The sequence below is a fragment of the Larimichthys crocea genome, unplaced genomic scaffold, assembly GCF_000972845.2.
Source record: "Larimichthys crocea isolate SSNF unplaced genomic scaffold, L_crocea_2.0 scaffold33, whole genome shotgun sequence".
Taxonomy (NCBI): domain Eukaryota; kingdom Metazoa; phylum Chordata; class Actinopteri; family Sciaenidae; genus Larimichthys; species Larimichthys crocea.
This window is the reverse complement of record NW_020854355.1, coordinates 525234-548460: the sequence shown is the minus strand read 5'-3', so window position 1 is coordinate 548460 and position 23227 is coordinate 525234. Positions and strand designations below refer to the sequence as shown.

At 47.4% G+C, this 23227-nt stretch overlaps 3 protein-coding genes across 4 annotated transcripts in view; 2 read left to right on the top strand and 1 right to left on the bottom strand.

Annotated features, from left to right (window-relative positions):
* LOC113744965 (uncharacterized) overlaps positions 1 to 6744 on the bottom strand; it is an 18127-nt gene extending 11383 nt beyond the window's left edge. The window contains exon 1 of the mRNA XM_027276312.1: positions 5561 to 6744. Within this exon, the coding sequence (XP_027132113.1) occupies positions 5561 to 5954 (394 nt within the window). The 5' untranslated portion in view covers positions 5955 to 6744. The remainder of the gene's footprint in view (positions 1 to 5560) is intronic.
* A 5902-nt stretch (positions 6745 to 12646) lies between these two features.
* LOC104937928 (chymotrypsin-like protease CTRL-1) lies at positions 12647 to 17436 on the top strand. Its single transcript, XM_027276246.1, has 7 exons — positions 12647 to 12746; positions 13522 to 13542; positions 13756 to 13927; positions 14013 to 14293; positions 14953 to 15095; positions 15225 to 15644; positions 17386 to 17436. Exons 1-7 carry the CDS (start codon positions 12692 to 12694, stop codon positions 17434 to 17436), a joined length of 1143 nt encoding a protein of 380 aa, XP_027132047.1. The 5' UTR covers positions 12647 to 12691.
* On the top strand, positions 16970 to 23162 carry prf1.3 (perforin 1.3). 2 transcript variants are annotated; one of them, XM_027276305.1, is made up of 8 exons: positions 16970 to 17432; positions 18652 to 18907; positions 19500 to 19541; positions 19680 to 19772; positions 19854 to 19990; positions 20719 to 21217; positions 21409 to 21782; positions 22339 to 23162. In XM_027276305.1, exons 2-8 carry the CDS (start codon positions 18659 to 18661, stop codon positions 22607 to 22609), a joined length of 1665 nt encoding a protein of 554 aa, XP_027132106.1. In that variant the 5' UTR covers positions 16970 to 17432; positions 18652 to 18658; the 3' UTR covers positions 22610 to 23162. The 2 variants fall into 2 exon arrangements, with proteins under 2 accessions (XP_027132106.1, XP_027132105.1); XM_027276304.1 differs by lacking the exon at positions 16970 to 17432 and having other exon boundaries at positions 18254 to 18907.
* Positions 23163 to 23227: the final 65 nt, after the last annotated feature.

Here is a 23227-nt window from a genome sequence, read left to right as displayed (position 1 = left end):
ACAAATTTAAAAGTGTCTTGCTGGCCCGCTCTGCCTCTCTCACTCATGCGCATCCTCCCGACTCTCCTCCTCCTGCCCCTCCTCCTCTGCCTCTTCCTTCCGCCTCCTCCTTCCTCCCTGCCTCTCCTCCCTGCCTCTCCTCTCCTGCCTCTCCCCCCAGCGTGGAGCTCCTGAGGCCGGGCCTCCTCTGCCGCCTGCCGCACTGAGGCCCCTTGTCCGGCTCGGTGTGTCAGACAGGCCCGTTTGCTTTTATCACCTGCACCGTTACGCAACCGTAGGACAGGGGGAGTGTCTGGAAACGGACTCGTTTGCGTGTCTGTTGCGTGTGTTGTGTTGCGTGTTGTTGTGTGTTGTTGTTGTGTTGTGTTGTTGTGTGTTGTATAACGGTGCCTACCCACGACTCGTCCTCGCTGCTCCAGGCGGCGTGTGTCGGTGGGCACGCCGGGCTCGGTGCCCTGCCCTCGGGGGCGGGTAGCTGCTGCTGCCGCTGCTCGGGCTTTGTTCTGCCGCCGTCCGCCCTCTCGTCCCCCGCCGCCTTGTTCTAGCAGACGCCGGAGAGCCGCCGCCGGCGCGTCGGTGCTGGCTTTGCTGCGGCTCCCCCGCGACTGTATCTGGAGCCGGAGCCGGCGGTTCTCTCCTGCTCCTTCACGGCCGTTCCAGCAGCAGCGTGTTGAGGCTGGAGCCCACCGTCTGCTGATTTCCTGCACGGCGAGCTGCACGACCTGCTCCAGCACGGACTCCAGCTGGCCCGGAAGAACGAAATGTACACGCCCCCGTTCATGTTGCGCCCTCCGGGAAGAGCGCTGTCTCATTCTTCGGTACCGAGCCCCAGCCACCCCTGCCCGGTCCGCCCGGTCCGCCCGACGGAAACTGTTTTAAAGTCGGCCTGGTCGCTGGCTGCTCCGGCTCGGCTCGGTTCGGCTCGGCTCTGTCCGCCTCGGCTCCTCGCGCGTGTTCAGCCCGCGGACGGCGGCCGGAAACCCCCGAGTAGAAGCGCACGAGGATTTTCCCGCCCACATGTCCGGTCCCCGGCACGCGCGCGCGCGCCTCTGGCGCCATTTGGCTTTCAAGAAAAAAAAACATCAGTCAGTTTCACAACGGCGCGAGCAGATAAAAGCCCGCGAAAACACGGCGGCACGCGCGCCCCGCACACGGACACGCGCGTTAAATCACCTGGAGGTCACCTGTGTCTGAAAGTTTGAACTTTAACCTCTGCACACGTGTTCAGCGCGGTTCCCAACATAGGGCCCGGTCCCTGCAGAGGGTCGCCAGGGGACATCTGAGGGTCCCATGGAAGTTTGTGTAACATCTGATTTTTGTGTAATGTCTGGATTTTTGTGTAACATCTGAATTTTTGTGTAATGTTAGATCATCACACAGCTCATGAACATCTGTAAACATGAGTTCATCCAACTGTTTCTAACTGCAGCACACACCACACACACACACACACACACACACACACCACACAGTACTCTGCTAAAGTACTCCATTACTTCACAGTAATACTTCATGACAGACTGTTATGTAAACCTGCTCTGTCTGTCTCTGTCTCTGTCTCTGTCCCTGTCTCGTCCTGTCTGCATGGTCAACGAGACGTCCACACACACACACACACACACACACACACTGACAGTAAATTACTCTTATGTAACATGAACAATATCAGCTCCTGTTACGAATAACATGAACTCTACACACACACACACACATGTGACCACACACTGTACACACACACACACACACACAGGTTCTCCAACACTGCAACGTTGTGTGTGTGTGTGTGTGTGTGTGTGTGTGTGTGAGAGAAGACGTGAACAAGTCTGAACACGTCCTGAACTAAAGATCCAGAGAGAAGTGACAACACAGTACACACAGTACACAGTACACACAGTATAACAGTACACACATACACACATCAACAGTACACAGTACACAGTACACACAGTTAAACACAGTAAACACAGTAACCAGTACACAGTACACACAGTACACACAGTATACACGTACACACAGTAACACTACACACAGTATACACAGTACACACAGTATACAAGTACACACAGTACACACAGTACACACAGTAACACAGTACAGTACACAGTCACAGTACACGTAAACAGTACACAGTACTTTAATACTTGGGTCAGACGCTCACCTGCAGCTTTAATGATCTATAGTAATGTAATGGATGATATCATGGTGGCCGCAGAGTTCTGGTCATGAGTGAAGTCCACAGTCTCCTGCAGTTCTGGTGTTGGAAGTCCACAGTCTCCTGCAGAGTTCTGGTTCTGTTGTGGTCAATGCAGAGTTTCTGTTCTGTGTGAAGTCCACAGCCCTGCAGATTCTGTTCTGTGTGGCCTGCAGAGTTTGGTTCGTGTTGAAGTCCACAGTCTCCTGCAGAGTTATGGTTCTGAGTTCCACGTCTCCTGCAGAGTTCTGGTTCTGTGTGGGTCCAGTGCAGAGTTCTGGTTCTGGTGTCCCATGCAGAGTTCTGGTTCTGAGTGAAGTCCACAGTCTCCTGCAGAGTTCTGGTCTGTGTGGTCCATGCAGAGTCTGGTTCTGGTGGCCCAGTCCGAGAGTTCGTTCTGAGTAAGAGTCCACAGTCTCCTGCAAGGTTTCTGGTTTGTGTGCCATTACGAGTTCTGGTTCTGTGTGGCCCATGCAGAGTTCTGGTTCTGTGCTGACTCATCAGCCTGTGTTCAGCATTACATCACTGACAGCATCAGCGTGTCAGCAGCCGGAGGAGGGGCGGCCGCCCGCTGCTTTGTGTCGCACAGCAGCGGCCTTCCCGGCTGTGATTGAACGCGTGCCGCAGCAGAGGGACACTCCCCTAAAAAACCTTGCGCCTTTTCCTCCGGGCGGTACGGTAACGGCGCAGCGCACGAAGCCGGCGCGTCACAGGGGAGGGGGCGGTCCCCCTCTGTGCCGCCCGTGTGGGCCGAGGGGCGGTGTGTGTGTGTTGTGTGTGGTGTGTGTGTGTGTGTGTGGTGTGTGTGTGGGTGTGTGTGTGTGTGGTGTGAAGTAACATGTGAATGCGACGCTGTTATGTCATCAGTGTTACGGTACATGCTGATGCACACAGAGGAAGTGGTTTTCACTTCCTCCTGATTGTGGCTTTGCACGAATCAGTGAGTTTAACATGCTTCATCATCATCTCATCATCTTCATCATCTTACATCTTCATCATCTTCATCAGATCAAATCATCATCGTCATCTCTCATCATCATCATCATCATCATAATCTTCATCATCTTCAGCATCATCATATATCTTTCATCACCATCATCATCTCATCATCATCATCATCCTTCATCATCATCTCTACATCGCTATCATCTTCATTCATCTTCATCATCTTTAGCATCCATCAATCAATCTCAACATCACATCTTCATCAATCACTTCCATCACACCATCATCTTCAATCATCTCTTCATCATTCATCATCATCTATCATCACATCCAGCATCTATCATATACAGCAGCATCATCTTCATCATCTTCATCATCATCTTCATCATCTTCAATCTATATCTTCATCATCTTCAGTCATCTCATCATCATTCATCATCTTCATCACTCAATCATCTACATCATCATCATCATACATCATCATCTTTCATCATCTTCACTTCAATCATCTTCATCATCAACTAACATCACCATCATCTTCATCATCATCAAATCTCAGTCAATCATCGCTTCAACATCATCATTTCATCAGTCTTCATCGTTCATCACATCTCATCATCTCATCATCATGCAGCATCCAGCATTCATTTCATCGTCAATCAACATCATTTCTCACAGCCTCAATCATCAATCATGCATCATCATCATCTCAATCATCATCTTCATCTCATCTTCACATCTTCATCTTCATACTTCATCATCTTCATCATCTTCATCTCATCTTCATCATCTTCATCGTTCATCACTTCATCAACATCATCTCATCATCAGTCTGGGCACGCACACGTTTCATCATTCACAGACCCCAAATGTGGTAATGCTACTTTACGCGTACGCGACTTCTGCGCGGCCCTTTAAAATACATGAGTTCACTGTTTGCAGTATCTGATTTTGTATTATTTATTTATGGTGTGTAGTGTTTAATGTGTTTATGTGTTTTATGTGTGATCAGGTTTTGACTTTTCATTTCTTTAGTTTGCATCGAAACGTTTTGCAAGAGGTTTGTTTCATATTAAGACAGTGGGCTGCTCAGGTTGTTTACATAAGTCCCTCTCTCCATGTTTAATGTTTGAACCCACATGTATGGAAGACCACGAGCTGGTAAACAGGCTCAGTCACGCATGGAAAGTGAGTTTCGCCGTCCAGCAAAGTTTGTCGACTTCGCGAGTTCCGATCAAGTAATTGTAATCAGAACAAATACTCTCGAGACAGCTGACACAGTTACACATGGGATACACTCGACACCAAAATATGATTGTTTATGGTATAATTATGAATGCTTTGAATCTTAGCGGCGAGGTTAAGTTCGTTGCCTCGGCTGACAGTTTTTATAGGTTCAAAACCGTTTAATCCTTCAGTGTTGTTTCTTTTCTTGTTCTTCTCTGCTTTCTCTTTCCGTCAGTCTTTCTCGTCTCTTCTTCTCGTTCTCTTCAGGTCAGTCTTTCTCTCATTCTCGTTTCTCTTCCTTTCTCTTTCTCTTCTCTTTCTCGTCAGTCTTTCTCTTTTCTCTTAGTCTTTCCCTCTTTCTCTCTATCTCTCCTGCCTCTCCTGCCTCTCCTGCCTCTCCTGCTCCTGCCTCTCCTGCTCCAGCCTCTCCTCCTCCTGCCTCTCCTGCTCCTGCCTCTCCTGCCTCTCCTGCCTCTCCTGCTCCTGCCTCTCCTGCTCCAGCCTCTCCTCCTCCTGCCTCTCCTGCTCCTGCCTCTCCTGCCTCTCCTGCCTCTCCTGCTCCTGCCTCTCCTGCCTCTCCTCCTCCTGCCTCTCCTGCTCCTGCCTCTCCTGCCTCCCCTCCTCCTGCCTCTCCTGCTCCTGCCTCTCCTGCCTCTCCTCCTCCTGCCTCTCCTGCTCCTGCCTCTCCTGCCTCTCCTGCCTCTCCTGCTCCTGCCTCTCCTGCTCCAGCCTCTCCTCCTCCTGCCTCTCCTGCTCCTGCCTCTCCTGCCTCTCCTGCCTCTCCTGCTCCTGCCTCTCCTGCTCCAGCCTCTCCTCCTCCTGCCTCTCCTGCTCCTGCCTCTCCTGCCTCTCCTGCCTCTCCTGCTCCTGCCTCTCCTGCTCCAGCCTCTCCTCCTCCTGCCTCTCCTGCTCCTGCCTCTCCTCCTCCTGCCTCTCCTCCTCCAGCGTGGAGCTCCTGAGGCCGGGCCTCCTCTGCCGCCTGCCCGCACTGAGGCCCCTTTGTCCGGCTCGGTGTGTCAGACAGGCCCGTTTGCTTTTATCACCTGCACCGTTACGCAACCGTAGGACAGGGGGAGTGTCTGGAAACGGACTCGTTTGCGTGTCTGTGCGTGTCTGTGCGTGTCTGTGCGTGTGTTGTTGTGTTGTGTTGTGTGTTGTGTGTTGTTGTGTTGCTGTGTGTTGTATAACGGTGCCTACCCACGACTCGTCCTCGCTGCTCCAGGCGGCGTGTGTCGGTGGGCACGCCGGGCTCGGTGCCCTGCCCTCCGGGGGCGTGTAGCTGCTGCTGCCGCTGCTCGGGCTTTGTTCTGCCGCCGTCCGCCCTCTCGTCCCCCGCCGCCTTGTTCTTAGCAGACGCCGGAGAGCCTCCGCCGTCCGCGGCGTCGGTGCTGGCTTTGCTGCGGCTCTCCCGCGACTGTATCTGGAGCCGGAGCCGGCGGTTCTCCTGCTCCTTCACGGCCGTCTCCAGCAGCAGCGTGTTGAGGCTGGAGCCCACCGTCTTGCTGATTTCCTGCACGGCGAGCTGCACGACCTGCTCCAGCACGGACTCCAGCTGGCCCTGGAAGAACGAAATGTACACGGCCCCGTTCATGTTGCGCCCTCCGGGAAGAGCGCTGTCTCATTCTTCGGTACCGAGCCCCAGCCCACCCCTGCCCGGTCCGCCCGGTCCGCCCGGTCCGCCCGACGGAAACTGGTTAAAGTCGGCCTGGTCGCTGGCTGCTCCGGCTCGGCTCGGTTCGGCTCGGCTCTGTCCGCCTCGGCTCCTCGCGCGTGTTCAGCCCCTGCGGACGGCGGCCGGAAACCCCCGAGTAGAAGCGCACGAGGATTTTCCCGCCCACATGTCCCGGTCCCCGCGCACGCGCGCGCGCGCCTCTGGCGCCATTTTGGCTTCAAGAAAAAAAAACATCAGTCAGTTTCAAACGGCGCGAGCGAGATAAAAGCCCGCGAAAACACGGCGGCACGCGCGCCCCGCACACGGACACGCGCGTTAAATCACCTGGAGGTCACCTGTGTCTGAAAGTTTGAACTTTAACCTCTGCACACCGTGTTCAGCGGTTCCCAACATAGGGCCCGGGTCCCTGCAGAGGGTCGCCAGGGGACATCTGAGGGTCCCATGGAAGTTTGTGTAATGTTAGATTTTTGTGTAACATCTGATTTTTGTGTAATGTCTGATTTTTGTGTAATGTTAGATCATCACACAGCTCATGAACATCTGTAAAACATGAGTTCATCCAACTGTTTCTAACTGCAGCACACACACACACACACACACACACACACACAGTACTCTGCTAAAGTACTCTCAGTACTTCACAGTTATACTTCATGACAGACTGTTACTGTAAACCTGCTGTCTGTCCCTGTCTCTGTCCCTGTCTCTGTCCCTGTCTCTGTCCCTGTCTCTGTCTGCATGGTCAACGAGACGTCTCACACACACACACACACACACACACTGACAGTAAATTACTCTTATGTAACATGAACAATAATCAGCTCCTGTTACGAATAACATGAACTCTACACACACACACACACACACACATGTGACCACACACTGTACACACACACACACACACACACATGTTCTCCAACACTGCAACGTGTGTGTGTGTGTGTGTGTGTGTGTGTGTGTGTGTGTGTGAGAAGACGTGAACAAGTCTGAACACGTCCTGAAACTAAAGATCCAGAGAGAAGTGACAACACAGTACACACAGTACACAGTACACACAGTATACAGTACACACAGTACACACAGTACACACAGTACACAGTACTTTAATACTTGGTGTCAGACGCTCACGCTGCAGCTTTTATGATCTATAGTAATGTAATGGATGATAATCATGGTGGTTCTGTGTGGCCCATGCAGAGTTCTGGTTCTGAGTGAAGTCCACAGTCTCCTGCAGAGTTCTGGTTCTGTGTGAAGTCCACAGTCTCCTGCAGAGTTCTGGTTCTGTGTGGTCCATGGAACTCTGCATGGACCACACAGAACCAGAACTCTGCAGGAGATTGGTGGATTGGTTCTGTGTGGCCCATGCAGAGTTCTGGTTCTGTGTGGTCCATGCAGAGTTCTGGTTCTGTGTGGTCCATGCAGAGTTCTGGTTCTGAGTAAAGTCCACAGTCTCCTGCAGAGTTCTGGTTCTGTGTGAAGTCCACAGTCTCCTGCAGAGTTCTGGTTCTGTGTGGTCCATGCAGAGTTCTGGTTCTGTGTGGCCCATGCAGAGTTCTGGTTCTGTGCTGACTCATCAGCCTGTGTTCAGCATTACATCACTGACAGCATCAGCGTGTCAGCAGCCGGAGGAGGGGCGGCCGCTCCGCTGCTTTGTGTCCGCACAGCAGCGGCCTTTCCCGGCTGTGATTGAACGCGTGCCGCAGCAGAGGGACACTCCCCCTAAAAAACCTTGCGCCTTTCCTCCGGGCGGTACGGTAACGGCGCAGCGCACGAGCCGGCCGCGTCACAGGGGAGGGGGCGGTCCCCCTCTGTGGCCGCCCGTGTGGAGCCGAGGGGCGGTGTGTGTGTGTGTGTGTGTGTGTGTGTGTGTGTGTGTGTGTGTGTGTGTGTGTGTGTGTGTGTGCAGGCTGTGGTGTGAATGTAACATGTGAATGCGACGCTGTTATGTCATCAGTGTTTACGGTACATGCTGATGCACACAGAGGAAGTGGTTTCACTTCCTCCTGATTCTTTGGCTTTGCACGAATCAGTGAGTTTAACATGCTTCATCATCATCATCATCATCTTCATCATCATCATCATCATCATCATCATCTTCATCATCTTCATCACCATCATCATCTTCATCATCATCTTCATCATCTTCATCATCATCATCATCTTCATCATCTTCATCATCTTCATCATCATCTTCATCATCATCATCTTCATCATCATCTTCATCATCATCATCTTCATCATCATCTTCATCATCAGTCTGCACGCACACTTTCATCATGACACCCAAATGTGTAATCTTACTGCGCTGGCCCTTTAAATATAACATGAGTTCACTGTTTGCAGTAATCTGATTTTGTATTTATTTATTTATTTATTTATGTGTTTATTTATTTATTTATTTATGTGTTTATGTGTGATCAGGTTTTTGACGTTTCATTTCTTTTAGTTTGCATCGAAGCGTTTTCAGAGGTTTTCATATTAAGCACAGTGTGCTGCTCAGGTTGTTACATAAGTCTCTCCATGTTTTCATTTTGTACCCACATGTATGGAAGACCCGAGCTGGTAAACAGGCTCAGTCACGTCATGGAAGTGATGTTCGGCTGTCAGCAAAGTTGTCGACTCGCTAGTTTCCGATCAGAAGTAATGTAATCAGAACAAATACTCGAGTACAGCTGAACACAGTTACACAGTGGGATTACACTCTGACACAAATATGATTTATGGTATTAAATTATGAATGATTTGAATTCTTTACGGGCAGTTAAGTTCTTTCCTCTGCTGACAGTTTTTAATGTTTCAACCTTTTTACCTTCAGTTTGTTTCTTTGTTCTTCTCTTTCTCTTCTCTTTCTCGTCAGTCTTTCTCTTCTCTTTCTCTTCTCTTTCTCGTCAGTCTTTCTCGTCAGTCTTTCTCTTCTCTTTCTCTTCAGTCTTTCTCTTCTCTTTCTCTTCTCTTTCTCGTCAGTCTTTCTCTTCTCTTTCTCGTCAGTCTTTCTCTTCTCTTTCTCGTCAGTCTTTCTCTTCAGTCTTTCTCGTCAGTCTTTCTCGTCAGTCTTTCTCTGAGGAGGAGCTGCTGACCTTGAGCTGTAATTTTCAGACTGGCTTTTTTTGGCAGCCGTGGATGAAGCGGGTCGGCCTTCCTGCAGAGAGGCCCTGCTGGTTGCTTTTATGAGGCATGTGTGCCGTATAGGCCCGTATGCATGCAGCCCACTGCTGCGGCTAATCCTATAGGCTGCTGCGCCTACAGAGATTTGATTGTCTGAGCGTTGGACAGCAGCCCGAAGAACACATGACGCCTGGAGGGAAGTTACAAACGTGCACGAAGGAAAAGTCTTTGTGTGTTTGTACTTTTATTAAAGTCAAACATCTGGAAACTTTAAAGTCTCCATGAAGTCAAACTTTCAGTGTCCTCTGTCCTCCAGTGTCTGTCCAGCACTGACACACATCACATCATTCAGTGTTTTAGAGTGTGTGCAGGCTCGTGAGGAGCTGTGTGTTCTCCCTGCAGGCCTCACCTGTCGTCCTGTACCTGTGCAGGTTTGTTCAGCTCCTGTTTGACAGCAGTGACATCACTGACTCCTGATGATCCAGTCCAAAACATCAGAACCAGCAGCAGGTTTTCACGGTTCTGTCCAAAGCAAACAAACAGTGTATATATGTATAAATGTATATGCAGAATGTTTCAGTGTGGGATATTTATAAAGTCCTCGTCCTCATACTGTAAGGTCAAACCGAGCAGCACAAAGTCACGCTGCCTCTGTGACTGTGCTGCGTTCGGAGGCGAACGTGCCTCCAGGAGGCGTTTTAAAATAAACGCTGAGCGCAGCTCTCAGGTGTGAAGCGTTGGTGAGAAGCTCGGAGCTAAAAACAGCCTCGAGTGGGAAAGTTTGAAGACGCGTTATTGATTTTGGCTTCAGCTGAGAGAAAATCACATTTACTTCATAACAACAATCTGCTGCCTGTGTGCCTGCAGCCAATGTTTCACCTTTATTTCAAAATAAGAGCGCAGTGCAGAACGAATTAGTTCTTTACGGACTCAAGCGTTTGTCTTTTATTTTGGAAACAGTTTCTAGTTTTGACTGGTCGACTTCCTGTGTGTCGGACCGCCTGCAGGAAGTCGACACGCCGCTGAGCACCACAGAAGGAGTGTGAGGTTAATCCCTGCGCAGCCGTCTGCAGGCTGAGCGAGCGCGTCTGTACCTGACTGTTACATAACAGGTGAGACACACCTGGCACAGCTGGAAGTCTGCGCTCAGAGAAACAAAGGTACCAACTGGAGCCAGAAAAGGTTCTTCAGAGTTACAAACTGTTTTTAGATCCACACAGAAACTGTTACATCAAAAAGGTTCTGTAAAGAACCGTTTCAGTTCCACAGAGAACCTTTGATGCAGAGGCAGAAGCTTGCTTTGAAGAGCCCCTGAAGAACCATGAATGGTACCTTCAAGTTCTAAGAAGTTCTTATTTTAAAGTTCTTGTTTTAAACGGTTCTTGTTCTGGTTTTAAATCCGATGGTTCTGTTGAAGAACATGAACTGACTTCATTCAGAACCCACAAGCTCGAGGTTCTTCATATTTATTGTTTATTTTTATTGATTGATTGATTCTGGATTTCGGCCATCAGCTGATGAATCGTCATCAGAGGACTCGATGATCACTGAAGTCAGTCTGAAGCAGAATGTTTAATATTCTGGTTCTGGGCGGTTTGTTAAACAGAACCACCTTTGCAGAACCATTTAAGAACCTTTATTTCCCTGCATGGACAGAGAAGAGGATTTATGAATTATTAATAAAGAGACAGCGCCTCTCCGTCCTCAGTTTGTCGTCCAGACGTTTGAAGTTGGAACAGGAAGTGATGAAGAGGAGGATGTACTGAGGAAGAAGAGATTTACATAAATGAATAAAGATGAATGTGACTGAACATAACCAGACAAGACACACCGAGTCATCTGATTGGACGAGAGGCGGTCATGAGACAGTATATTATATAACACATTAACTGCACTGACTGAATCCAGCCGTGCTGATATCGAGTATAACGGCACTCCACCTCTCTGCAGAGTGATTTATGGTGAAGTGTCTCCACCTGTCGCTCTCCTCCACCTGTCGCTCTCCTCCTCCACCTGTCGCTCTCCTCCACCTGTCGCTCTGTCGCTGATCAACATGCAGCGACACGAACACACGTGGTCCGGTCCAGGATACGTTCGGGATTGTTTATTTCTGGTGTCCCCTGGGTTTTGTAGTTTTGTGTTGGGTTGGTTTTCTAGTGTTGTGTGGAGGTTGTGTGGAGGTTGTGTGGAGGTTGGTGCTTCAGCTGGTTGCACAGTGAAGCTTGTGTTTGTTCTGTTCATGTTGAAGTTCTGGTTCATCCTCAGAGGAACTTCAAGAAGAGTCAGCTGTTGAATCATCCTCATGATCTCTGATCAGCGTGTGATTGGTTGATTTGTTGATTTGTTGATTTGTCGTCTTCGACAGACAAAAGAAACTGTGACCGTCAGAGATTAGTTCAAGTTACAGGGAATAGAAATACTCGAGTAAACAACAAAGTATTCAAGTTAATATATGTAGTTACATCCCACCGTGTGTGTGTGTGTGCGTGTGTGTGTGTGTGTGTGTGCGTGTGTGTGTGTGCGTGCGTGCGTGTGTGTGTGTGTGTGTGTGTGTGTGTGTGTGTGCCCTTGAACTTGTCTGAAGGTGAAACTTCATCAGCTGCAGTCTGACAGTCGACCTGCAGGGGGAGACAACAGACGGAGAGAAGCATGAAGTGATGATCGATTATCATTTATTGATTTGATTCATCTGTGTTTGTTAATAAAGTTTGACTGAATCTGAATGAGACAAAGATGTTTGTTGTGCTAATGTTACGTTCACGTAACAAACCGAACAAACAGCAGCAGCCCTGAAGTTGCCGTGGTTACAGAGTCGTGACAACAGTGTGACCTTCGCTGCAACTTTTTCTGCTGAGTCAGAAGTTTGTCTCTGAAACATTCATACACACTCACACACACACACACACACACACTCACACACACACTCACACACAGATTATTTTTTTAATTGATTGGTGATGTCATATAAAATTAAACAAACTGCAGTTCCTTAATATATGTAATATATTTACATACTATACTGTTGGACAGACAAAGTTTACAGTTTATTTAAAGTCTCTCTAATGACGAGTTTGTGAACAACAGTCCAAACTGACAGGTTTTAGACAGTCTGCAGGGACGTCACAGAGACTACGTCCAGGTTTTAGACAGTCTGCGGGGACGTCTCAGAGACTACGTCCAGGTTTTAGACAGTCTGCGGGGACGTCTCAGAGACCACGTCCAGGTTTTAGACAGTCTGCGGGGACGTCACAGAGACTACGTCCAGGTTTTAGACAGTCTGCGGGGACGTCTCAGAGACTACGTCCAGGTTTTAGACAGTCTGCGGGGACGTCACAGAGACTACGTCCAGGTTTTAGACAGTCTGCGGGGACGTCACGGAGACTACGTCCAGGATTTAGACAGTCTTATGCAGAAATGAGTCTCAGCTGATTGACTGATTTCCTGGCAGGTAATCTTTGGGGGCGTGGCTGTCTTGATTGACAGGTCAGGTGGAACATAAGACAGATTCAGGTTTTCGTCTCTGCAGACTGATCAACACGTCCAGTCACATCATGGAGGTCAAACTGTTGGTTTGTGGTGTCGTGCTCGTGACTTTAATGGTTACAGGTGAGTACTGATATGAAATATTTGACATATACAAACTGATTCTATATATAAACATGTTTCTGTTTTATGGCGTGTTTTTGTCGACTGTATGTTAAAGAAGAAATGTGAAAACTTTAGCTGACAGGAAGTGATACTTGGATACTTCACATCAGTTAATGTTTATGAAAATAAGTGAATCCAGATGAACAATTATTAATTATCAATCAGTTCTCTTTGAAAATGAATTCATTGAATAACTTGAATAAGATCAGGAGTGACTTAAATACAAACTGAGGTATTTAAAAAACTAAAACGTGATCAGCACTGTGACAGATGAACATGATTTTTAATCCTTGTAATATTTCTGATTCTTTATTTTTCTGATGAAACTTAAATTGAAGATGTCATACTTGTAATGGAGTATTTCTATCTTCAGTAAACTAAAAGATCTGAATACTTATATTAGCTTAGCATAAGTCAGGAGCCAGGCGACTGATGGAGATTTAATCACACGTTCGTTAAACAAACGACAGATGTGCCATGTGTGATTGACAGGTCACATGATACCTCACTGGTCACATGGCACGTCTCTTCATTTTAACTTCTTGGAAACTTTCATCTTCATCTTCGTCACCGTCATCATGACATCATGACAACTGGAGCAACCAGTCAGTTCAGATTTTTCAAGGAAGTGTTTGTTGTTTCTGCAAAATTCTTTCCTTAAAAGAAGAACAACAAACAAAGAACGAACGAACCCGAGTTCTGATCTGACAGTCTCATTGTTTCTGTCCAACAGGAAGCAACGCAACGTCAGACGGTGAGTTTCCTCATACTTTATTTATTCAAATCTTCATGACAGACTGTCTGAAACCTGGACGTAGTCTCCGTGACGTCCCCGCAGACTGTCTAAAACCTGGACGTAGTCTCCATGACGTCCCCGCAGACTGTCTAAAACCTGGACGTAGTCTCTGTGACGTCCTCACAGACTGACCTATGTCCAGCAGTCACATGGTGTCACTGTTTCCTTCAGTTTGTGGCAGTGCGCCGCTCAACACGAGGAACACGAGGATCGTGAGAGGTGAGACGGCTTCTGCAGGTGCGTGGCCCTGGCAGGTCAGTCTGCATCGGTTCTCCCGTCATTTCTGTGGAGGCTCCCTGATCAACGACCAATGGGTCCTGTCTGCTGCTCACTGTCTGCTCAGGTGAGCTCTCCTCCACAGTCACATGACTTCACCTGTCCAAACAGCCCGTAGAATGAAGCCTCTGCTTTTGCTGACGTTCATACAGAAACGGTGAGCCCATCAGCACATCCAGTGTCACCGTTTTCCTCGGACGTGAGACCCAACAGCTCCCGAACAATAACGAAGTGTCCCGCGGAGTGTCCCGGTTCATCATCCATCCAGAGTTTAACAGCACAACGAACAACAACGACATGTCCTTGTTGCAGCTGTCCTCACCTGTGACCTTCACCAACTTCATCAGGCCGGTGTGTCTGGCGTCGGCCGGCAGCGTCTTGAATGCCGGGACAACCAGCTTTGTCACCGGATGGGGATCAATCCGAGATATTGGTGAGAATTCATTCAGTTGTTTTTAACGTGCATTGTTGACTGCAACTGATTGTTTCTGCAGACACAACTCTCACTTTGGTTGCACAATGACTGGATGGTTCGGAGCAACAGCCCTGGCACCTCCATGCTCCCTCAGTCCTCCCCACAGGAGGCACATGTAGACTGGACTGTCAAACCCTCACGGCCCTCCAGCACGCCTGCGAGGGTAAAGAGCTAATCCGTTGTCCCACAACCAGGTTGGAATCCGCATTGCTGCTCCTGAATCTGGCTTCGATTATGGGTCGGATCCTCCTTTTGCCCAATGCCCAGAATAAGCATGGTCCGGTCCGTGCCTTTGCCTGCTGCCCAGAGTGCAAAGCACCCACCCCTTATGCCTCGCCCATGGCTGCAGCTCCACATCATTCTTTAGGGCTGTGCCTGGCTGGCCCCGTTAACTATGGCCTGATGCTTGCCGGCAAGCAGAAGGGGGTCCGGGTGAGGTCCTACAGCTCCTTGTGTTCCATCTCTTAGGGGTTTTTGGGAACCACATTTCATCTGGGACTAATTTATCCAGGGAGACCCCTCCACCGTCACCAAGGTGACGTCACCAGGATGATGGTTGGGGGTCAGGACAACGTGAAAAATGTCAAACGTTAACATGAAGCTGTTTTCTGTTTCAGTCCCCCTTCCTGCCCCTCAGAGGCTGCAGGAGGTGAGTCTTCCCATCGTGAGCAACAGTCGGTGTAACAGGTTGTATAATGGAGAAATCACGAACAACATGATCTGTGCCGGGCTGGAAGAAGGAGGAAAGGACGCCTGCCATGTGAGAACCTCTGCAGAACACTTCATCAACCGATAACAAACATACTCAAAGCTACAGTAATCAATGGAGCCAAAGTATTTCCAATTGTACTCGTGCTGGTGTCATAACCGACATGTCTGACCTGTGCAGGGGGATTCAGGCGGCCCACTGGTGGTTAAGAACGGGTCTAGGTGGGTCGTGGTTGGAGTGGTAAGTTTTGGAGAAGGCTGTGCTGACCCCAATTTCCCAGGAGTCTACACCCGAGTGTCCAGGTTCGAGTCCTGGATCAACCACCAGATCGGCAACAGCCAGCCCGGCAACAGCCAGTCTGGCAACAGCCAGCCCGGCAACAGCCAACCCGGCAACCGCCAGCCCGGCACCAGCCAGCCCGGCACCAGCCAGCCGGGCACCAGCCAGCCCGGCACCAGCCAGCCGGGCACCAGCCAGCCCGGCACCAGCCAGCCGGGCACCAGCCAGCCCGGCACCAGCCAGCCGGGCACCAGCCAGCCCGGCACCAGCCAGCCGGGCACCAGCCAGCCCGGCAACAGCCAGCCCGGCAATAGCCAACCAGTCAGTGGTTCAACATCTGGAAGCGCTCGGCTGGTTCCTCTCTCAGCTCTGCTGCTGTCCGTCCTCTCTCTGTCCGTCTTCTCTCTGTCCGTCCTCTCTCTGTCCGTCTTCTCTCTGTCCGTCCTCTCTCTGTCCGTCCTCTCTCTGTCCGTCCTCTGAGGAGCTTGATGATCATTAATGCAGCAGGAGAGAGATTTGTCTTTGAAACATGTGATCAAATGTTCTGTGTACTTTTTAATGAGGCTGCAACTAATGATTATTTCATGATCGATTAATCCAATGATCATTCAGTAATTATTGTTAAATCTTAATTGCTTGTTTAAAACTCGAAGATATTCAGTTCATCATATCAGACTAATGAAGTCTATTTTCTGTAACTGCAGGAAGAAATAAAGTTCAGTTGATTGTTTAATGATTGAACTTTTCTGTACAATCAAAAAAACAAACACATTGACTTCTGAAACATGACAACACACATGAAACACATGAAACACGTAAAACACATGAAACACGTGAAACACATGAAACACGTGAAACACGTGAAACACATGAAACACGTGAAACACGTGAAACACGTGAAACACGTAAAACACATGAAACACGTGAAACACATGAAACACGTGAAACACGTGAAACACGTGAAACACGTGAAACACGTGAAACACGTGAAACACGTGAAACACATGAAACACGTGAAACACGTGAAACACGTGAAACACGTAAAACACATGAAACACGTGAAACACATGAAACACGTGAAACACGTGAAACACGTGAAACACGTGAAACACGTGAAACACGTGAAACACGTGAAACACATGAAACACGTGAAACACGTGAAACACATGAAACACGTGAAACACGTGAAACACGTGAAACACGTGAAACACATGAAACACGTGAAACACGTGAAACACGTGAAACACGTGAAACACGTGAAACACGTGAAACACGTGAAACACATGAAACACGTGAAACACGTGAAACACGTGAAACACGTAAAACACATGAAACACGTGAAACACATGAAACACGTGAAACACATGAAACACGTGAAACACGTGAAACACGTGAAACACGTAAAACACATGAAACACGTGAAACACGTGAAACACATGAAACACGTGAAACACGTAAAACACATGAAACACATGAAACACATGAAACACGTAAAACACGTGAAACACATGAAACACATGAAACACATGAAACACATGAAACACATGAAACACATGAAACACATGAAACACGTAAAACACGTGAAACACGTAAAACACGTGAAACACGTGAAACACGTGAAACACGTAAAACACATGAAACACGTGAAACACATGAAACACGTGAAACACATGAAACTGCAGCCGAGCTACAGCGGGTCAGCGTCCTGAGGCCCGGTTGGTTTCCTTCTTGGTTCCACTGCTACAGACTGTGTTGTGTTTAAGTTTTGAAGGAAATTACATTTTGTCTTCAAAGTGACAGAAACAGAAATAAACATAAAAATACTGATGGTTTGTTTTTCTGTGATTCTGCAGGAAGAAATAAAGTTGGGTTCATCTTTTAAAGCCTCGATTGAAACAAACGGACAAATATTCAGTCACATGATCGCTTCGTAACTCTAAGAACTCTCTGTCTCTCTTTGTCTGTTTGCTTTGAGGAAGTTAACGAGGTGAGATAACGAGCAGTTTGTCGAGGTGTGATCTCACTAAGTGTTTTTAAAAAAGCGTCCGCGGTCTTTTCTCAGCTCAGTGAGTCTTCATCATCGTCATCGCCAACATCAACTCTCCGCAGGTAGAACGACTTTCAGTACTTCATCAGTATGACTGTAACTGTAGATATTAATGTGAACTGCAGGTCTGACGAGTTCAGCGATGAAGCAGAAACTTCTTTTTATATTTCTACATAAAAGACACAAAGTGTCTTCATAATGAGATGTTTGTTATCTCCAGATTACAGCGTTCAAAAATAAACTGCTAACACCGTTCTTGACTTCCGTATGTGAAAATATTTCAATAATTCAAAAGTTTAATCCAAACATTTGTCTCTCTGGTTTTCACAGATTAATGTTGATATATATTATTATAAAATAAGGTTTGTTTTTTAAACTCTGATTGAGGCCTGAGCTCGATTCATGAACTACATGTGATCAGTATTTAAATTTGGTGGTTTAACAATATTCATATTTGTATTTGTATTTTTGTATTTTTGCATAGTGAAATCACTTATTTGACATTTTTGTGATGTTAAACTACCAAACTTATTTAAATATTTGATTCTTGTTTTTAAAGTTTTGAGTCTAAATTTGTCAAATTAAACTTGAATAAATTCAGTTTTTGTTTCATTAAATCGGTCCGACAGATCAACTCTAACATTCAGAGTCTGTATTTTATTTGTTGGGTTATGTAGATAAACTCAGCTCAGTGGGATTTTTGCTGCATGTGACTGTTAAAATATTATAATAATATATAATCAGTTTTCAGAGTACTCTGAATTATTTTAAGCAAACTACATTTTTAGTGATGGCATAGAAAAAAACTTTTTATAAAGAGCTTCTTCAAAGAACCGTTGGTGCAAACAGTTCTTTATTGAAGCTCCATCAAAAATGTTCTTTAATTGTCATTTTCAACGCTGACAGCTTCAGTAAAAGTTTGAAATGGTTCTTCGGTGAACGTGCTGGTTAACAGTGTTTTAAGAGTCGTCGTCCGTTTTTTGACTTCATTCAGTTACAGACAGGAAGAGGAAGTGGACCTGCGGTCAGAGAACACGAGCTCGTCATAAATTCATCGTTCTTGGTCAGTCAGCCAACGAGCCCTCAAACTACTGAGAAGTGTGATTCTAGATTTCATACAGTGTCAACCATCAGCTCTCAGAGGACTTGATGATACTGAAGTCTGCAGAAAATAATCTGCAGATGAATCCAGTCCAGTAACGATGAAGAACCTTCAGTCTTTCCTTCTTTCTTCATGCATCAAACCATTTTAACACTCCATCCCAACTTCTTTTCTTTCAGATCTACAATGTTCTCCTCCTCCCTTCTCCTCCTCTTCCTCCTCTTCCTCTTCCTCCCTCGGTCTCTGGGATGTCAGACGACCTCCTTCACCGAGTGTCAGCAGGCTCAGTTCGTACCGGGTCACAACCTGGTCGGTGAAGGTTTCGACGTGGTCAAGTTGACGACCACTGGAGCCTACGTGGTCAACGTCCAGGACTCCATGGTCGGAGGGCCTCAGGGGAACTGCACCGTGTGCTACAACCGCCTCCTGAACCAGGTCAGACCGCTCAGAGATCATTTACTCACTTCATATTCAGTCGGGAGTCTTCATTTATTGTGTAATGATGCATTTTATAGAAAGATGAACTTCCTAATGTGCAGAATAACTTGAGCTGTAGTTGAGTAAAAAGTGCAGTCGTCTTAGTGGAGTCGAGGTTGCATCAAATTTAAATACTCACTTCATGTACAAATACCATAGAACTGTGCACAAGTCATTTTAATTTCCGTACATATACTTTACATATTTAGACAAGAACACTCAGAATTACCTGAAAAACGTTTTTTTTGTTTTGGGAGATGTTTAAAACAGAAGCTCAAATAACTTTTGGAAGATCAAGAGTGCAAACCTAATTTTAATTTGTCTGCTACCTACAGATGTCACCACATTTATATAAGATGGTATCATCAGCATAAAAACAAACATGCAATGCTCAGTCGTGACATAAATGTTAGTGTAAATCACACGGGGCCTAATATTGACACTGTAATCCACCTCTGGATGTGGACATGAGACCTCTGCTTGACAAATTTGAAATCCCCTCAACACAAACTCAGACTGATGATGAACTGTTTCCTTCCTCCTCTAACAGACCCAGAAACTGCCGGTTGCAGTCAAAGACTGGAGGATCAAGGTTAGTGAAGAAGACACCACAATGTAGAGACACATAAATGTGTGGAGCTGTGAGACAAATCTGTTTTGACTTTTCTGTTCACTGTAACCTAGCCATGTTAAGGTGTACAGCATTACCCAGCATCCTCTCTGGCTTTAGGTGCACTGCCGGCGTAGTCTGAGCAGTAAAATATTCGAGTCCAGCCAATCAGTCATGAAAGACACAAGTTCATCTCTCTCAGCCAGCTGGAAGGTGAGAGGTTTTTGTAATTATTTGATTCTGATGATGTGGCTACGTAAGTCGCTCACTGTACCTGTTGTTGATGTGGCTCAGGTGGGCCTCAGTCTTCCTGGACTTGGCGGGTTTGCAGTTGGAGGATCACACTCCAAAACATCACGATTTGCAGAGAGCCACAGCAGAAAAGACAAGTTCTCCTTCACCACCCACAACTTTCAATGCAAATACTACACGTGAGTACTGGGTCGGGATGAGTGAGTACCATTGGACTAACTAGAAGTTGTTCATTTCAGCCTGATAGCCTCGGCATATTAATTAGAAAACTATTTACAGAACAACTTCTTTTTGATAAAAGTTGTGATATTTATTGTTTATTAGAAAACGAATATGGACCCCATTTACTCTGATGATACTCATACATTATCCATAGATACACACTTCAGCCGAGTACTCGCTCAACCCTACAGGTTTGGTTGTTTTGCTCTTATTCTTACTTTCGGTGCAAACATTTTCCTAACAGTTACATGAGGCATCAGGTCAAGAACATTGTTGGTGAACTGATGATTGTTCCAACAGAACATCATTCCGAAGCCTCAACAGTCCAAAAAATGTCCTATTGGACCAAAAAGTCTGACAGTCCGTTATCCCGAAAATGAAAGCCGAACTCCAAAGGCTGACTTTCATAGTTTCGTTGGTTTAGTCACCAAAATTACTTGGTTATGGTCAGAAGATCATGGATTGGGTTGAAATTAAGCAAGTAAGTGATATATTTTCAGAACAATGGGCCTTTGGAGCATTGGCCATTTGTATCATATACTGGGCTGTCAGAAAATGGGCTTTTGGTCCAGTGGGATATCTTCCAGACCATAGGGTTGGATTGTTTCTGAAACAGTCTGACACCTGATTTTGTTGTGCATAATTTAAAAAAGAAAATCAACGTTATCTCCTTCTTTACCTGCAGCTTCCGTGTTCACACCAGCCCTCCTCTGAGTAAAGAGTTTGAGGATTCCCTGAAGAATCTTCCTTCCACCTACGACCACAAGAACAGTTCAGCTTTCCTACAGTTCATCTCTGTCTATGGGACCCACTACATCCGCAGGGTTCAACTCGGGGGTCGAGCTCACTCCATCACCGCCATCCGGACCTGTGAGGCTTCGATGAGCAAGATGTCTGTCAACACTGTGAGTGACTGCCTGTCCGTTGAAGCCAGCGCCGTCATCAAAGGTATCCAAATCAGTGCTGAGTCCAAATTCTGCAAGGACAGGAGCAAGACCCTAAAAAATGGAGCAACCTTCAGCCAAGCCTTCTCTGACCGGGACATCGAGGTTCTTGGAGGGGATGGGGATGTAGGGGACATCATGTTCTCCCCCAACAGTGCCTCGGGGTACAAGAAGTGGCTCAGTTCCCTGAGGAGGGTCCCAGGTGTGGTGTCCTACCAGCTCAAATCCCTGCACTTTCTGGTGAGGAACAAACAAAGGTGTTGTGTTTAGGCATTAAATGATTATTGTACTGTGCCATGCAAAAATTAAGCCATGTCTCCATGGATGAATTGGTGACTTTAACTTTAGCCTCAATATATTAGAGTTGATGTTAGCTTAACTAGTTTCAGAGGAAGCCATTCCTTCTTAAACTCTTTGTGTCTGGTCTGTAGGTGAGAGAAAACCCCGTCCTAAAGGCCAATCTACGTAGCGCCATCAGCGAATACATCCGCAAAACTGCCAAGTCCCTCCGTTGCCCGTCCGGCTGCAAGATCGGCAAACAGAGCCGGAGCTGTGCGTGTCATTGCAAAGGACACCGCATGGTCAACGCCAACTGCTGCCCCGGCGAGACCGGCGTGGCCCGGATGAACGTCACGGTAGTCCGTGCTGAGGGGCTGTGGGGGGATGGATATTTCTCCAAGACGGATGGATACGTTAAGGTTTTTTATGGTAATCAAGGAGCCACGACACCGGTGATCTGGAACAACAACTTCCCTTCCTGGAACTACCTCATTCGCTTTGAAACGGTCAACTTAAGGCACAGAAAGTGAGTAAATATAAGATCTACTAATCTGACTCTATGAAATGGGTATGGGTATAGGATACTGATTGGTGAACACGGTTGGACCGAACACAGCCTCTGAACCAGCAGTGTCCAGTCTAACAGCGAACACAGCGACAGAACCTCTGAACCGGCAGAGTCCAGTCTAACAGTGAACACGGCGACAGAACCTCTGAACCGGCAGTGTCCAGTCTAACAGTGAACACGGCGACAGAACCTCTGAACCGGCAGTGTCCAGTCTAACAGTGAACACAGCAACAGAACCTCTGAACCAGCAGTGTCCAGTCTAACAGTGAACACAGCAGTCTATCAGGTGTTTTCTTGCCGGGTTTGGCTCCTGGTATCTCGGGCTGAGTCAGTTCAGTTAGCTACACGGCTGATGTAGACGTGATGATGAAGTCTGTAAATCACCTCAGTGGCGTGATGTTATTCCCTGTGGGTCCAGAGGCTGTGCTCCAACCCGGTCCAACTATGTGTTGTATGTTATATCATGCATGCTCTTTCACGATGACATACCTCTGTACGTGTCTTCCCTCCACAGGCAGATCCGTTTTGAGGTTTGGGACCGGGACAACCGCTGGGACGACGACCTGCTGGGGAGGGTGTACCTCATCCCCACGATGGGCAGCAACATCAGAAAGAAGTTCCCGCTGAAACATGGCTCGCTGTTCATCAGTACGTCAGCTGTGTGCGCTCCCAGCCTGCAGGGGTCGCTGTGTGACCAGTATGCTGCCTCGCCAACCTACGAGAGCGTGATGGGATACGTGAAGGAGGACCCGGAGGACCACTGGGGGTCAGGGTCAGAGCTTTGAGCTGACGGCGCACAGCAGCTTTGGACGTCTTGAATTATTGGATCGCTTATTTAGATTAGACCTGTTTGCTGTTCTCGATGTTTAACGGGTAACAAAGTTAGTTTGACTTCCTGTCACCTGTACAGTAACGTCAGGGAACAACTCTCGTCCAATCAGATTACTTCGTCTAAACTTCCTGTTGTATATTAATGTCCATCCTGTTTCTACAGAACAGGCGAGGGTGGATCCTACAGACTGGACCTTTAAACAAAAGTACTGATATCACGCCGTAAAAATACTCTGTTACAGGTAAAGTAAAAGTACAGAAGTACAGTAGACTCATCCGCTCATTAGCTAAACTGTGAAAATCACTAACGAGGTTAACCCTTTAAACTCCAGTCGGTTCATCTCAGTCTGAAGAACAGAGAAATGGACGAGGAGTTAAGTAATCTATTACTTCCATCTCTGGTAACGTTACCGTGGAGTTGACAGGAAGTCGAACAGTAGAGAGCGCGCTGCTTCCTGCTTGTTGTCATCAGCTCGTCTGTGAAGAATAAAAGTCGTCTGAAGACTTCCTGTGTCCACGTGCCTCACTCACAGGAAGGAGGAGGAGGAGGTGGAGGTGGAGGAGGAGGAGGA

What these genes read in the sequence shown, in the direction of transcription:
- LOC104937928 (XM_027276246.1), top strand. Translation starts at nt 12,692, where the DNA reads ATGGAGGTCAAACTGTTGGTTTGTGGTGTCGTGCTCGTGACTTTAATG. An exon ending in GCTGCTCACTGTCTGCTCAG is followed by an intron (nt 13,928 to 14,012) that starts GTGAGCTCTCCT and finishes ACGTTCATACAG; the next exon opens with AAACGGTGAGCCCATCAGCA. An exon ending in AGCCCGGCAATAGCCAACCA is followed by an intron (nt 15,645 to 17,385) that starts GTCAGTGGTTCA and finishes GTCTTTTCTCAG; the next exon opens with CTCAGTGAGTCTTCATCATC.
- prf1.3 (XM_027276304.1), top strand. Translation starts at nt 18,605, where the DNA reads ATGCATCAAACCATTTTAACACTCCATCCCAACTTCTTTTCTTTCAGA. An exon ending in ACAACCGCCTCCTGAACCAG is followed by an intron (nt 18,908 to 19,499) that starts GTCAGACCGCTC and finishes CTCCTCTAACAG; the next exon opens with ACCCAGAAACTGCCGGTTGC. An exon ending in GTCAACTTAAGGCACAGAAA is followed by an intron (nt 21,783 to 22,338) that starts GTGAGTAAATAT and finishes TTCCCTCCACAG; the next exon opens with GCAGATCCGTTTTGAGGTTT.